Raw genomic sequence first — 14845 nt, forward strand, 5'->3', positions numbered from 1 at the left:
AAATTAACGCAAAGTGACCAAGCATTCTCTTTTCCAAGTGAAATACGTTATTTTAATTAATTGGTTGCTTTAATTTGCCTTAAGTGTTTTAGCAGAGATTTGCTTTTATTGTTGTGTTTGCCCTGTAACACTTTGATTTTATCAGGTTTCTTTTATTTAAATAATCCCAAATTTGAATTGAAAAGTTGCCTAGAATTTTTAAAGTAACAAACTGGCCAGTTCATTTCTTAAACATCTATTTTAAAAGGACTGGGTGTTGATACAGTTTTTCCAGGGTTAGATGTTTATGACTTTATGGATTTGTCGACCGGGTATTACTCTAAACTTTAAACATTAAAAGCTATTATAATTGAGGACACCAACTGTTTTGCATAGTGGGATAGAGATAGAAAAAGAAAAAGCCATGATAGTATAATGACTGTAAGATTAACTACTGAACTAAGTGGACTTTAAAAGTGGGGAGAAAGTGATTATAAATCAAATACTATATAACAAAGACCAGTACACCAAGAATCTCATTGGTGAAACCTGCGGTTCCTGGCAGATGCTGGTAGTTGCAGTCAGCTTTGAGCACAATGTAATTCCAATTTAAGGAGTTGAGAATCTTAGAACCCACTGTAGTGAGATTTGTAATATGACTGAATAAATTATTTGTCTCGTTTGTGAGAGTGAATTATATAATTAATACCAGGCATTCATTAAGCCATGCATATGCTTACGTTGAGGTGATGAGTACTAATAATACAGCTGTTTCAAAAAGCGAGTTAATGTGTGGGTGTGGTAGCTCACGCCAGTAATCCCAGCATTTTGAGAAGCCAAGCCGGGCGAATCACAAGGTCAGGAGTTCAAGACCAGCCTGGCCAACATGGTGAAACCCGTCTCTACTAAAAATACAAAAAATTAGCTGGGCGTAGTGGCGGGTGCCTGTAATCCCAGCTACTCGGGAGGCTGAGGCAGGAGAATCGCTTGAACCTGGGAGGCGGAGGTTGCAGTGAGCCAAGATCACGCCACTGCACAGCCGGGGTGACAGAGTGAGACTCTGTCTCAAAAAAAAAAAAAAAAAAAAAGGAAAAAGTTAATGGCTTGAATCTCCTTCTAGAGGAAGGAAAGGAAGTACGCGGCTTCTCTCTATCAACAGAATCGCCTCCAAATTTTCTGTACATGCATGTATCTTCGTAGAGAACAAGCATGTAATTCTGTCTTTGCCCCCTTTCGTCCTTCCTTTACTGCAGCTCTACGAGGCTGCTCACTTTTTCCCTGGTAGCCATCCTTCCTTACTCATACCTTTGTACCTTTGCACCTTTGCTCCAGCTGTTGGCTCTTCATTGACTGCCTTAACTACACCTCACTCTCCATCTGTTGAAATCCTACCTGTTGTTCCAGTCCCCTCACAGATTATGGGGCCTTTGTCAGACCCTCCCCCTCACGTTCAGCTTTGTTTCTCCTCTGTGCCCTCTGCCTCAGGCCTGTTGCTTTACTTTAGTTTTTCATTTTCCTAGGTATCTCTGAAGGAAATCACCATGCTGGTTGAATTAGATCCTGGCTGAGTTTACTTTGTTATACTGAATCTTTGAATTGCCACTCCCAAGCCTGGTTTTCATGGCTTAGGTTTAACATGTTATTAGCCTTTTATAGAAAGCTAGTGACTACTAGAGCCTGGGCCAAACGGAAAACTCAGTGTAATGCTTCTTTGCATCCCAAACAGGATACATTTAGTGGCTTAACTTTGCAGGCATCAAAACTGAGCTTTTAAAGCCAGAGTTTCATGACTCTTGGCTAATATTTTGGTTTACCTTGCATAGCTAATGTCCTACTCGAAATTTAAGGACTGGTGGCTTGCATTGTTATAGTCTTAACCCAGTGTAGGTACTCGGAAAGATGTGTGACAGACATACTTTCTCCCTGTGGAACTCCTACTGTAGTGAAGACAGACTGAAAAGTAGAAAAATAAAGTACTAGTAAGATCAATAAATGCTATGAAGGAAATAAACCAAGGCTGAACGAATATAACAGGAGGGACCTACGTGGGGTGGCGTGGTCAGAGAAAGCATGAAGCTAAGACCTAAGGGTAAAGAAGAACCCAGCCTAGGCAAGGCTTGGCCTGAGAGGAGAAGAGCCTTTCAGGTTAAGAGAAAAGCTTATGTAGATGTCTTGAGGTGAGAAAGTCCATTGTGTTGGGAGTGTGTTTCTTTTCTTTCTTTCTTTTTTTTTTTTGAGACGGAGTCTCACTCTGTCGCCCAGGCTGGAGTGCAGTAGCGCGATCTTGGCTCACTGCAAGCTCCACCTCCCGGGTTCACGCCATTCTCCTGTCTCAGCCTCCCGAGTAGCTGGGACTACAGGCGTCCGCCACCACGCCGGGCAAGTTTTTTGTTTTTTTAGTGGAGACGGGGTTTCACCGTGTTAGCCAGGATGGTCTCAATCTCCTAACCTCATGATCCGCCTGCCTCTGCCTCCCAAAGTGCCTGGGATTACAAGCGAGAGCCACCACGCCCGGCTTTTTTTTTTTTTTTCCTTTTGGAGATGACGTCTCCCTCTGTGGCCAGGCTAGAGTGCAGTGGCCCAATCTCGGCTCACTGCAACCTCTGCCTCCTGGGTTCAAGTGATTCTCCTACCTCAGCCTCCTGAGTAGCTGGGACTACATGGGACTACAGGCACCCGCCACCATGTCTGGCTAATTTTTGTATTTTTAGTAGAGACAGGGTTTCACCATGTTGGCCAGGATGGTCTCGATATCTTGACCTCATGATCCACCCGCCTCGGCCTCCCAGAGTGCTGGGATTACAGATGTGAGCCACCCTGTCTGGCCTGGGAGTGTGTTTCTTTTTTTTTTTTTTTTTTTTTTTTTTTTTTTTTTTTTTTTTTTTTTTTTTTTTTTGAGACTGAGTCTCGCTCTGTCGCCCAGGCTGGAGTGCAGTGGCGCAATCTTGGCTCACTGCAAGCTCCACCTCCCGGGTTCACGCCATTCTCCTGCCTCAGCCTCTCCGAGTAGCTGGGACTACAGGCGCCCGCCACCATGCCCGGCTAATTTTTTTGTATTTTTAGTAGAGACGGGGTTTCACCGTGGTCTTGATCTCCTGACCTCGTGATCCGCCCGCCTTGGCCTCCCAAAGTGCTGGGATTACAAGCGTGAGCCACCGCGCCCCGCCTGGCCGGGAGTGTGTTTCTTAAAGGAGAAAGGGAGACATATAAAATGAGTTTAGAGATAAAGATCAAGGTCAGGAATTGGGTTTTTCTTTAAAGTGCTATGGGCTCCAAGGAAGGAATTTGAGGCAGAGGAATGACCTGGGGCTGTTACTGTAATCCAGCTACAAAATGATGGTGACTAATAGTGACAGTGGAGCTGTGACTTGGAGATGCCTATTTTGGAGATAAAATTGATTTGCTGGTGGGTGGGGATGAAGGGAAAGGGAAGAAGGGATGATTTGGTCTGTTGTAACTTTGTATCTTCTGTGTTTTTATCTTTAACTGCTTTTTGTATTTGTGGTATTCCTATGGTGGGTTTTATTTTATTTTTTATTTCATTTATTTTTTTTGAGACCAAGTCTCCCTCTGTCCCCCAGGCTGTAGTGAAGTGGCGTAATCTGGGCTCACTGCCACCTCCACCTTTGGGGTTTAAGATTTTCCTGCCTCAGCCTCCCTAGTAGCTGGGATTACAGGCATGCACTGCCACACCTGGCTAATTTTTGTATTTTTAGTAGAGACAGGGTTTTACCATGTTGGCCAGGCTGGTCTTGAACTCTTGACCTCAAGTGATCCACCTGCCTGGGCCTCCCAAAGTGCTGGGATTACAGGTGTGAGCCACTGCTCCTGGCCTAGCTCTAGTGTTTTTTTATTTAATAAGGGCTGTTTCCAGTTTAACAACAGAATGCTTCAGAAAGTAGCTTGCTTGCTTTGACATTTTCCATTTCTAGCTTATGTCGATAGATAAATTCAGGCTACGAAAAAAATTAGAAGAAATAAAATTTTACCATTAAAAACTAAAGGAAGTTGGCCTTTCAAGAAAATATGTATTGCACTCAGCAGACTTTGAGCATTGCATGTACCTGGTAATATGGAACCAACATTGAATCAGACAGCCCTATCATGTTTCTGAGGAGCTTACTGGTTACTAAAAAAAAAATTTTTGTTTTTTGAGACGGAGTCTTGCTCTGTTGCCCATGCTGGAGTGCAGTGGTGGGATTTTGGCTCACTGCAAGCTCCACCTCCTGGGTTCACGCTATTCTCCTGCCTCAGCCTCCTGAGTTAGCTGGGACTACAGGTGCCCGCCACCACACCTGGGTAACTTTTTGTATTTTTAGTAGAGACGGGGTTTCACTGTGTTAGCCAGGATGGTCTCGATCTCCTGACCTCGTGAACCGCCTGCCTGGGCCTCCCAAAGTGCTGGGATTACAAGTATGAGCCACCGCGCCCGGCAATTTTTTTTTTTTTTTTTTTTTTTTTTTTTTTTTTTTTGACAGTCTTGCTCTGTTGCCAGACTGGAGTGCGGCGGTGCGATCTTGGCTCACTGCAACCTCCGCCTCCCGGGTTCAAGTGATTCTCCTGCCTCAGCCTCCCAAGTAGCTGGGACTACAGGCGCACGAGCTACCAGCCCTGGCTAATTTTTGTATTTTTAGTAGAGATGGGGTTTCACCATGTTGAGCAGGATGGTTTCTATCTCTTGACCTTAGGGGATCTGCTCGCCTTGGCCCCCCAAAGTGCTGGGATTACAGGCGTGAGTCACCGCGCCTGGCTACTGAAAAAAAAAAATTAAAAGGTTGGCTGTGCTCGGTGGCTCATGCCTGTAATCCCAGCACTTTGGAAGGTTAAGGCAGGAGGATCGCTAGAGCCCAGGAGTTTGAGACCAGCCCTGGCAAGATAGTGAGACCCCATTCCTACAAAAAATTAAAAAATTAGCTGAGCATGGTGTCATGCGCCTTTAAGTCCCAGCTACTTGGGAGGCTGAAGTGGAAAGATTGCTGAGCATGGGAGGTCCAGGCTGCATTGAGCTATGATCGTGCCACTGCACTTCAGCCTGGGCAGCAGAGCCAGACCTTGTCTCAAGAAATGAACGAATAAATGAATGTAAGTTGAATATATTTAATATATTTAATTTCCATGCATGGTAAAACAGCTGCGGGAGAACTGAGAAAGGGTGCTTAGTCTAACCTGAGAGCCCAGAAGAGGAGCCTCACACACCTGTGAAGTAGAAGCCAATCCCTGAAGGGACAGGAGGAAACAAGAAGCATGGTTGTGCCTCCTCCTTACATCCCCTGTTCTAAATATTTAAGAACTGAAATCTAGACTTCCATAATTTGGAATGGGGAAAGGATTGCCAAATCAGCATAGGATTCAACACTGTGAATAAACCCATTTGCATTTCTCCTGACCAGTAGTTAAAATCATGTGAATTTGATTCAGATAAAATACAAGAACATGGCCGGGCGCAGTGGCTCACGCCTGTAATCCCAGCACTTTGGGAGGCCAAGGCAGGTGGATTGCCTGAGTGCAGGAGTTTGAGATCAGCCTGGGTAACACAGTGAAACCCCATCTCTACTAAAATACAAAAAATTAGCTGGGCATGGCGGCGTGCACCTGTAGTCCCAGCTACTCGGGAGGCTAAGGCAGGAGAATCACTTGAACCTGGGGGGTGGAAGTTGCAGTGAGCGGAGATCATGCAGCTGGACTCCATCCTGGGCGACAGAGTGAGACTCTCTCCAAAAAAAACAAAAAACAAGAACACTGTCATTATGCTGAGAATGGAATCTCGTCCAGTTAAGAGTTGTGTTCCCAGCCGGGCGTGGTGGCTCACGCCTGTAATCCCAGCACTGTGGGAGGCTTAGGCGGGCGGATCACGAGGTCAGGAGATCAAGACCATCCTGGCCAACATAGTGAAACCCCGTCTCTACTAAAAATACAAAAACTAGCTGGGCATGGTGGCATGCACCTGTAGTCCCAGCTACTCCGGAGGTTGAGACAGGAGAATGGCTTGAACCTGGGAGGCGGAGGTTGTAGTGAGCCAAGATCGCGCCACTGCACTCCAGCCTACCAACAGCGAGACTCCGTCTCAAAAAAAAAAAAATAGTTGTGTTCCCATGGAAAGTACTAGTAGCCATTTGATTTGTGACTTTTAAGACTCAAATCCACAGAATTGTGACCTAAATTTTTCCTTTTGATCTGAATGATTAGACTAGATTTATGAGGGTCTTTAAGATTAAAATATTTTAATTCTGGGCTGGCCGTGGTGCCTCCCAGCACTTTGGGAGGTCTGGCAGGTTGGGAGTTCGAGACTGAACCTGGGAGGCAGAGATGGCAGTGAGCCGAGATTGCGCCAGCGCCACTGCACTCCAGTCTGGTCAACAGAGCAAGACTTTGTCTCGAAAAACAAAAAAAACATTATTTTAATTCTTTCAGATAAGTAAAAGGGGGCACAGCCTATTAGTTGGGAGTTCAGATTAACTTGAGTTGAATCTGAGCTAAAATCATAACAAGTTGGGTGGGGCCACCAGGCACATAGCAACTCACCTGGAATGAACGTGACGAGCAGTGGAAGAGGGTGAGAAGAGGCTTCGAAGGCGCACGCTCAACGGTATTCGAATTCTGTCACACCAATTTTGTGACAGAATTAAACCAGAGTTAGGTAATTCGAATACCTGAGCTTTTGTGCTTTCAGAAACAAAAAAGGAGGGAAATAGGAAAGGGAAGTTCTTTGATATATGGAGGCCTACTATATACCAAAGCTCACTGCTAGACTGTTGGCATCTAATGGAAATAAACCATGTTTTTATTTTTGTTTTTTGTCTTTGAGAAGCTTTGGTCTATTGAAAAAATTAAAATAGAATGCCATGACAGCTTAAAAGAAAAGGTGATCAACTATACCTAAGAGGTGGGAAAAGGCTTGAAAGAGGAGATGCTCTTCAACTGATTCTTTAAGGATGAGAACAAGTATACGAGGTAGAAGAGGTGGTGGCAGTGCTTGCTGGTAAAGACACAGTTATAATTAATGTAAATGATGGGCAGGAAGCTAGGAAGGAAAGATAAAGCCAACTTGTAAAGGGCCTCCTCAGCCTTGTAAATGAGCTTAACAATGGGAGCCATCTAAAGTTTTTAAAAAGAGAACTGTCAGATTTTAAAAGGAGAACTGATGAGTTTTACTTTTGAGAAACTGCTCTGGGTGGGAAAAGATCTGAAGGACTAATTCTGTTACGGGAGAGGGACCCTGAGAAGCTGAGCCAAGATCAAATGCCATAGGAATGTAAAGTGGCACATAGAAGGTGAGGGGAGAGGTATGATGACTTCAGAGAGGATTGAGTGGTGCCTTTGAGAGAAGAGAAAGGGATTAAGGTGGGGACGTGATTCTTTTCAACAGGAAGAATCTTTCTTTGAGGTACCTGCTGGAAGCCAGGTGGTATTTAGCAATCTGATGGGTTTGTTATGGAGAAGAGAGGTAAGGGCTGAATACATATAGATTTGGGAATCTCATCTTAGATGGGATCACCCAGAATGAGCAGGTAGAACAGGAATAAGTAGAGGAAGAGAAGCTGTAGAAGGAGAGGCAGCCACAAGCATAGGAGGAGGAGCCATTAATGATGGCCTGAAAGCCCAGGGACAGAAGGGAGGGGACCTGGGCATTAAATGCTGGTCAGTGATAAAGAATGGTGGTTACTGGCCGGGCATGGTGGCTCACGCCTGTAATCCTAGCACCTTGGGAGGCCGAGGCAGGTGGATTGCCTGAGCTCAGGCGTTCGAGACCAGCCTGGCCAACACAATGAAACCCTATCTGTCCTAAAATATAAAAAATTAGCCGGGCATGGTGGCATGCGCCTGTAGTCCCAGCTACTGGGGAGGCTGAGGCAGGAGAATCGCTTGAACCCGGGAGGCGGAGGTTGCTGTGAGCCAAGATCGCACCACTGCATTCCAGCTTGGGCGACAGAGCAAGACTGTCTCAAAAAAAAAAAAAAAAAAAAAAAAGGAGAATGGTGGTTAAAGCAGTTTCACTAGAGAAGTACTTAGCCAATCTTGGAATTGATTTTTCTTTTTTTTTTTTTGAGACAGTGTTGCTCTGTCACCCAGGCTGAAGTGCAGTGGCACGATCTTGGCTCACTGCAACCTCCACCTCCTGGGTTCAAGTGATTCTCCTGCCTCAGCCTCCTGAGTAGCTGCGATTACAGGTGCCCACCACCATGCCTGGCTAATTTTTGTGTTTTTAGTAGAGATGGGGTTTCACCATATTAGACCAGGCTGGTCTTGAACTCCTGACCTCAGGTGATCCAACTGCCTCGGCCCCCTAATGTGCTGGGATTACAGGCATGAGCCAGCCACCACGCCCAGCTGGAATTAAGTTTTCTACCGGTGTCTTTTTTTTTTTTTTTTTTTTTAACTGTGAAATATTTCATACATAGAAAAGAGTAAGGATGCCGTGGCTCACGCCTGTAACCTCAGCACATTGGGAAGCCAAGATGGGTGGATCACTTGAGGTCAGGAGTGCGAGACCAGCCTGGCCAACGTGGTGAAACCCTGTCTCTACTAAAAAGACAAAAATTAGCCAGGCGTGTTGGTAGACGCCTGTAATCCCAGCTACTTGGGAGGCTGAGGCAGGATAATTGTTTGAACCCGGGAGGTAGAGGTTGCAATGAGTTGAGATCGCACCACTGCACTGTAGTCTGGGTAACCGAGCGAGACTCTGTCTCAAAAAAAAAAAAAAAAAAAAAAAAAAAAAAAAAAAAAGAAAGAAAAAGAGTAAGGCTGGGCATGTTGGCTCATGCCTGTAATCCCAGCACTTTGGGAGGCCGAGGGAGGCAAATCACTTGAGGTCAGGAGTTTAAGACCAGCCTGGCCAACATGTGAAGCCCATCTCTGTTAAAAATACAAAATTAGCCCGGCAGTAGTGGGGCCCTGTAATCCCAGCTACGGGAGAGGCTTAGGCACGAGAATAGCTTAAACCCAGGAGGCAGAGGTTGTGGTGAGCCGAGATCACACCACTACACTCCAGCCTGGGCAATAGAGTGAGACTGTCTCGAAAAAAAGTATATGTAAGCTGGGTGTGGTGGCATGCACCTGTAGTCCCAACTACTGGGGAGGCTGAGGTAGGAGGATTGCTTGAGCCCAGGAGTTCAAGACCAGCCGGGGCAACATAAACCACCATCTCTGCAAAAAATTAAACAAGGATTAGCTGGGCATGGTGGCTCATGCCTGTAGTCCCAGCTACATGGGAGGCTGGTGTGGGAGGATCAGTTGAGCCTGGGAGGTCAAGGCTGCAGTGAGCCGTGATCGTACTGCTGCACTCCAGCCCGGGCAATAGAGCAAGACGCTGTCTCAGAAAATTAAAAAAACAAGCAAAACTATCATCTGTGTGCTCCCTTTAAAAAAGTAAATAAAACATTGGCCAGGCATGGTGGCCCAGACTGTAATCCCAGGACTTTGGGAGGCTGAGGTGGGAAGATCACTTGAGCTCAGGAGTTCAAGACCAGCTTGGACAACATGGCAAGACCCTGTTTCTACCAAAAATACAAAAATTAATCAGATGTGGTGGCAGGCACCTGTAGTCCCAGCTACACAGAAGGCTGAGGTGGGAAGATTGCTTGACCTTGGAGGTTGAGGCTGCAGTGAGCCATGATTGTGCCTCTGCACTCTAGCCCGGGCAACAGAACGAGCTCCCATCTCAAAAAAAAAAAAAAAGAATATTACCAGCACCTTTGAAACTTCCTTTTTCTAGAAGTTGATTGTTTTGGTTCTTAGCATGCATCAGGAGAATTTTTTTTTTTTTTTGAGACGGAGTCTCGCTCTGTCACCTAGGCTGGAGTGCAGTGGCACGATCTCGGCTCACTGCAAGCTCCGCCTCCCGGGTTCACGCCATTCTCCTGCCTCAGCCTCTCCGAGTAGCTGGGACTACAGGCGCCCGCCACCACGCCCGGCTAATTTTTTGTATTTTTAGTAGAGACGGGGTTTCACCGTGGTCTCGATCTCCTGACCCCGTGATCCACCCGCCTCGGCCTCCCACAGTGCTGGGATTACAAGCGTGAGCTACTGCGCCCGGCCAGGAGATTTTAAGCTTAGAACATATTAACACTTGGTTTAAAGATGTTTTGTGTGTGGTTTATACATGTAGAAACTGAGAACGCTTTTAACCAAAAGAGCTGAGAGATTCATTATCATCAGAAAAGAAAAGTAAGTTACGAATTAGTTGTTAGGGACTTTGTTGCTCAAAGTGTGCAGTGGACAATAGGCAAAAAGTGAGAAGCATGGTTAAGGGTGTTTGGATGGGCTTGGAAAACCCTGTACATTTTATTTTATTATTTATTTATTTTTTGAGGCAGAGTCTCACTCTGTTGCCCAGACTGGAGTGCAGTGGCGCGATCTCGGCTCACTGCAAGCTCCGCCTCCCAGGTTCACGCCATTCTCGTGCCTCAGCCTCCCTAGTAGCTGGGACTACAGGCGCCCGCCACCACGCTCAGCCAATTTTTTTGTATTTTTAATAGAGACGGGGTTTAACCGTGTTAGCCAGGATGGTCTTGATCTCTTGACCTCTTGATCCACCTGCCTTGGCCTCCCAAAGTGCTGGGATTACAGGCGTGAGCCACCGCACCTGCCTTATTTATTTATTTTTTGAGATGGAATCTCCGTCTGTCGCCCAGGCTGGAGTGCAGTGGCATGATCTCAGCTCACTGCAACCTCCACCTCCCGGGTTCAAGCAATTCTCTTGCCCCAGCCTCCCAAGTAGCTGGGCCTACAGGCGCACGCCACCACACCTGGCTAATTTTTATATTTTAGTAGTGACAGGGTTTTGTCATGTTTGCCAGGTTGGTCTCAAACTCCTGACCTCATGATCCACCTGTCTCGGCCTTCCAAAGTGCTAGGATTACAGGCATGAGCCACTGTGCCTGGGCAACCCTTTATATTTAAAAGGGAAGTTGGGGGACGGTGCTATTTTCAACCTTGCTCAAAGAACAAATAATTGAGAAGCAATAAATTTTCTGATGAATATGCTTCATATTTCTTTAGACATTGGGGTCTAATGGAAAGGCTAAGATATCTGACATGGAGCAACATGTATTTATCTCTTCAGTGGAACTAATGTGTAATTTTCAGGGGAGTTTGATGAATAAATGAGTTTCAGAATATAGGGCAGAGGACTTGGAATTTATGTCAGGGTTATGGCTGGTGAGATTGATTTGGTGTCAAATTTATGAATATCTCTGCAGATACACAGAAAATGAGCCCCAAGGTCACTATAGCAGTATAGTAGTGGAGGGAAATAGAAGCTATCTTTATCAAATTTGTACACAGACATAGCCCTCACCAGGGAAGCAAGGAAGTTGAAAAGCACACTTTGCCTCCCTAACCCAGGAATTTAGAACGGGGGATCAGCAAACTGTTGAGTAAAGGGTCAGATTTTAAATATTTTCAGCTTTTCCATAGGGTCTCTGTCCAACTACTCAACTATGCCTTTGTAGTGAAAAACAGTCATAGACAATACGTAAATGAATGGGCTTGGCTATCTTTTTTTTTTTTTTTTTTTTTTTTTTTTTTTTTTTTTTTTTTTTTTTAAGACAGAGTCTTGCTGTGTCGCCCAGGCTGGAGTGCAGTGGCGTGATCTCGGCTCATTGCAACCTCTGCCTCCCAGGTTCAAGCAATTCTCTTACCTCAGCCTCCCAAGTAGCTTGGCCTACAGGCGCATGCCACCACACCTGGCTAACTTTTGTATTTTTAGTAGTGACAGGGTTTGTCATGTTGGCCAGGTTGGTCTCGAACTCCTGACCTCAAGTGATCCTCCCACCTCGGCCTCCCAGTGTTGGGATTACAGGTGTGAGCCACCACACGCCTGGCTTTTTTTTTTTTTTTTTTTTTTTTTTTTTTTTTTTTTTTTTTTTTTTTTGAGATAGAGTCTAACTCTGTTTCAGGCTGAAAGTGCAGCGACGTGATCTTGGCTCACTGCAAGCTTCGCCTCCCGGGTTCACACCATTCTTCTGCCTCAGCCTCCCGAGTAGCTGGGACTACAGGTGCGTGCCACCACGCCCGGCTAATTTTTTGTATTTTTAGTAGAGAGACAGGGTTTCACCATGTTAGCCAGGATGGTCTCAATCTCCTGACCTCGTGATCCGCCGCCTTGGCCTCCCAAAGTGCTGGGATTACAGGCGTGAGCCACCACGCACTGCCTAACTGCTTTTAACTATACAAATAATAAAATACTCTTGGATGGAGTCTAAGGTAGAACTGACTGTGCTCTTAATAGTGTCTGAAATTTATATGGTACTTACTAGACTCTTCATAGGATCTCTGTGGCTCTTGAAATAGCAGGGGCTGGGTGTGATGGCTCACACCTGTAATCCCAACACTTTGGGAGGCCAAGGCGGGAGAATTGCTTGAGGCTAGAAGTTCAAGACAAGCCCTGAAAACATAGACCCCCATCTCTACAGAAAATTTAAAAATTGGCTGTGTGTGATGGCAACTGCCTGTAGTCCTAGCTACTCAGGAGGCTGAAGTGGGAGGATCACTTGAGCCTGGGAGGTGGAGGCTACAGTGAGCTGTGGTTGTGCCATTCTGCACTCCAGCCAGGATGACAGCAAGACCCTGTCTCAAAAAAAAAAGAGAAAGAAACAGAAGCAGGGATGTACTTGAAGGGATATGTGTGTGTTCATGTGGGTACATTGGATGCTTGGTGCTGGTCGGTAATTTTGAATGCTTCACATGCATTATGCCATTAATTCTCATACACCTGACAGATGCAGGTCCCTAAGGCCGATTAGCTCATTGTGAGTGAAGAGTCTAGAACCAGACTCCCTGAGTGCAAGTCTAACCTCTTCTTTGGCTCTTCATTTGTAAAATGGGGATAATAACAGTATCTACCTCACAGACTATTAAATAATCTAATCTCTTCAAAGACCGTAAACCATGCCTAGCATAGATAATAAGTATGAGCTCTTTATTATTACTACCTGCTCCTACTACTCTTGCTATTTATTTTTATTTTATTTTATTTTTTTGAGATGGAGTCTTGCTCTGTCGCCTAGGCTGGAGTGCAGTGGTGCAATCTTGCCTCACTGCAAGCTCCGCCTCCCGGGTTCACGCCATTCTCCTGCCTCAGCCTCCCGAGTAACTGGGACTACAGGCACCCGCCACCACGCCCGGGTAATTTTTTGTATTTTTAGTAGAGATGGGGTTTCACCATGTTAGCCAGGATGGTCTCGATCTCCTGACCTCGTGATCCGCCCGCCTCAGCCTCCCAAAGTGCTGGGATTACAGGCGTGAGCCACTGCGCCTGGCCTCTTATTTATTTATGTGTTGAGACAGAGTCTTGTTCTGTCACCCAGGCTGGAGTGTAATGGTGCAGTCATAGCTCACTGCAGCTTCTAACTCCTGGGCTCAAGTAATGCTCCTGCCTCAGCCTCTTGAGTATCTGGGACCACAGGTGTGTGCCACCATGCCCAGCTAATTTTTTGTCTGTTTAGTAGAGACAGGGTTTTGATATGTTGGACAGGCAGGTCTCCAAGTGATCTGCCTGCCTTGGCCTCCCAAAGTGCTGGGATTACAGGTCTGAGCCACCACGCCTGGTGGATTTATTATTTTTAATTTGGCAAGTCTGTAAGCCCTTTTTTGTCCCTTTTTTTCCAAGGGGCCAGAGGCAGAGGCCTTTGTCATTTTCTCTGTGTCCAGGGAAGTGTGCAGGATGTAAGCCACAGATTAGGACTGGGAGGAAGAGTGTGTGGTTGTTGTGACAACGGTCCAAAGGAAAGAAGCTTCCGAATTTACTTGAGATTATAAAAATAAATTTAAACCAGGTATCTCTGTGTAATCAAAAGGTTTCTGTAAAACAAAGATGGAGTGTATGTGTGTGTGTATACTTGTAATTTGAAAAGACATTCAGAATAGTAACTTTTGGGACAGTACAGACTACAAAAATTACAACATGATAGAACCTTCTTAACTACTAAGAATATAGAAAGGAAAATAAGGCCAGGTGTGGTGGCTCACACCTGTAATCACAGCACTTTGGGAGGCTGAGGCGGGTGGATCACGAGGCCAGGAGTTTGAGACCAGCCTGGCCAACATGCCAAAATCCTGTCTCTACTAAAAATACAAAATTTAGCTGGGTATGGTGTTGTACATCTGTGATCTCAGCTACTTGGGAGGCTGAGGCAGAAAAATCACTTGAACACGGGAGGTAGAGGTTGCAGTGAACTGAGATTGCGCTACTGCACTCCAGCCTGGGTGACAGAGCAAGATTCTGTCTCCAAAAAAAAGGCTGGGCTCAGTGGCTCACACCTGTAATCCCAGCCCTTTGGGAGGCCGAGGCAGGCAGATCACAAGGTCACGAGATCGAGACCATCCTGGCTAACAAGGTGAAATTCCATCTCTACTGAAAATAGAAAAAATTAGCGGGGTGTGGTGGCATGTGCCTGTAGTCCCAGCTACTGAGGAGGCTGAGGCAGGAGAATTGCTTGAACTTGGGAGGCAGAGGTTGCAGTGTGCCGAGATCCTGCCACTGCACTCCAGCCTGGGCAACAGAGCAAGACTTCATCTCCAAAAAAAAAAAAAAAAAAAAAAATGTAGGGGCCGGGCATGGTGGCTCATGCTTGTAATCCCAGCACTTTGGGAGGCCAAGGTGCGTGGATCACCCGAGGTCAGGAGTTCAAGATCAGCCTGGCCAACATGGTGAAACCCCTTCCCTACTAAAAATAAAAAAAAAAAATTACCTGGGCGTGGTAGTGGGCGCCTGTAATCCCAGCTACTCGGGAGGCTGAGGCAGGAGAATCACTTGAACCCGGGAGGCAGAGGTTGCAGTGAGCTAAGATCACTCTGTTGCACTCCAGCCTGGGCAACAAGAGCAAAACTTGTCTCATAAAAAAGGAAAATACTTCATTACAGAGGA

At 45.9% G+C, this 14845-nt stretch overlaps 1 protein-coding gene across 2 annotated transcripts in view; it reads left to right on the plus strand.

The window, feature by feature from the left end:
* Positions 1 to 14845, plus strand: part of CRKL (CRK like proto-oncogene, adaptor protein) — a 41372-nt gene that overhangs the window by 5130 nt on the left and 21397 nt on the right. Inside the window, exons 2-3 of one of the 2 annotated variants that reach the window (XM_055252358.2) lie at positions 1100 to 1113; positions 4136 to 4150. The exons of the other annotated variant lie outside the window; for it this stretch is intronic. Of the exons in view, the coding sequence (XP_055108333.1) occupies positions 1100 to 1113; positions 4136 to 4150 (29 nt within the window). The remainder of the gene's footprint in view (positions 1 to 1099; positions 1114 to 4135; positions 4151 to 14845) is intronic. 2 annotated transcript variants of the gene reach the window in all.

Source organism: Symphalangus syndactylus, chromosome 18, assembly GCF_028878055.3.
Source record: "Symphalangus syndactylus isolate Jambi chromosome 18, NHGRI_mSymSyn1-v2.1_pri, whole genome shotgun sequence".
Lineage (NCBI taxonomy): Eukaryota > Metazoa > Chordata > Mammalia > Primates > Hylobatidae > Symphalangus > Symphalangus syndactylus.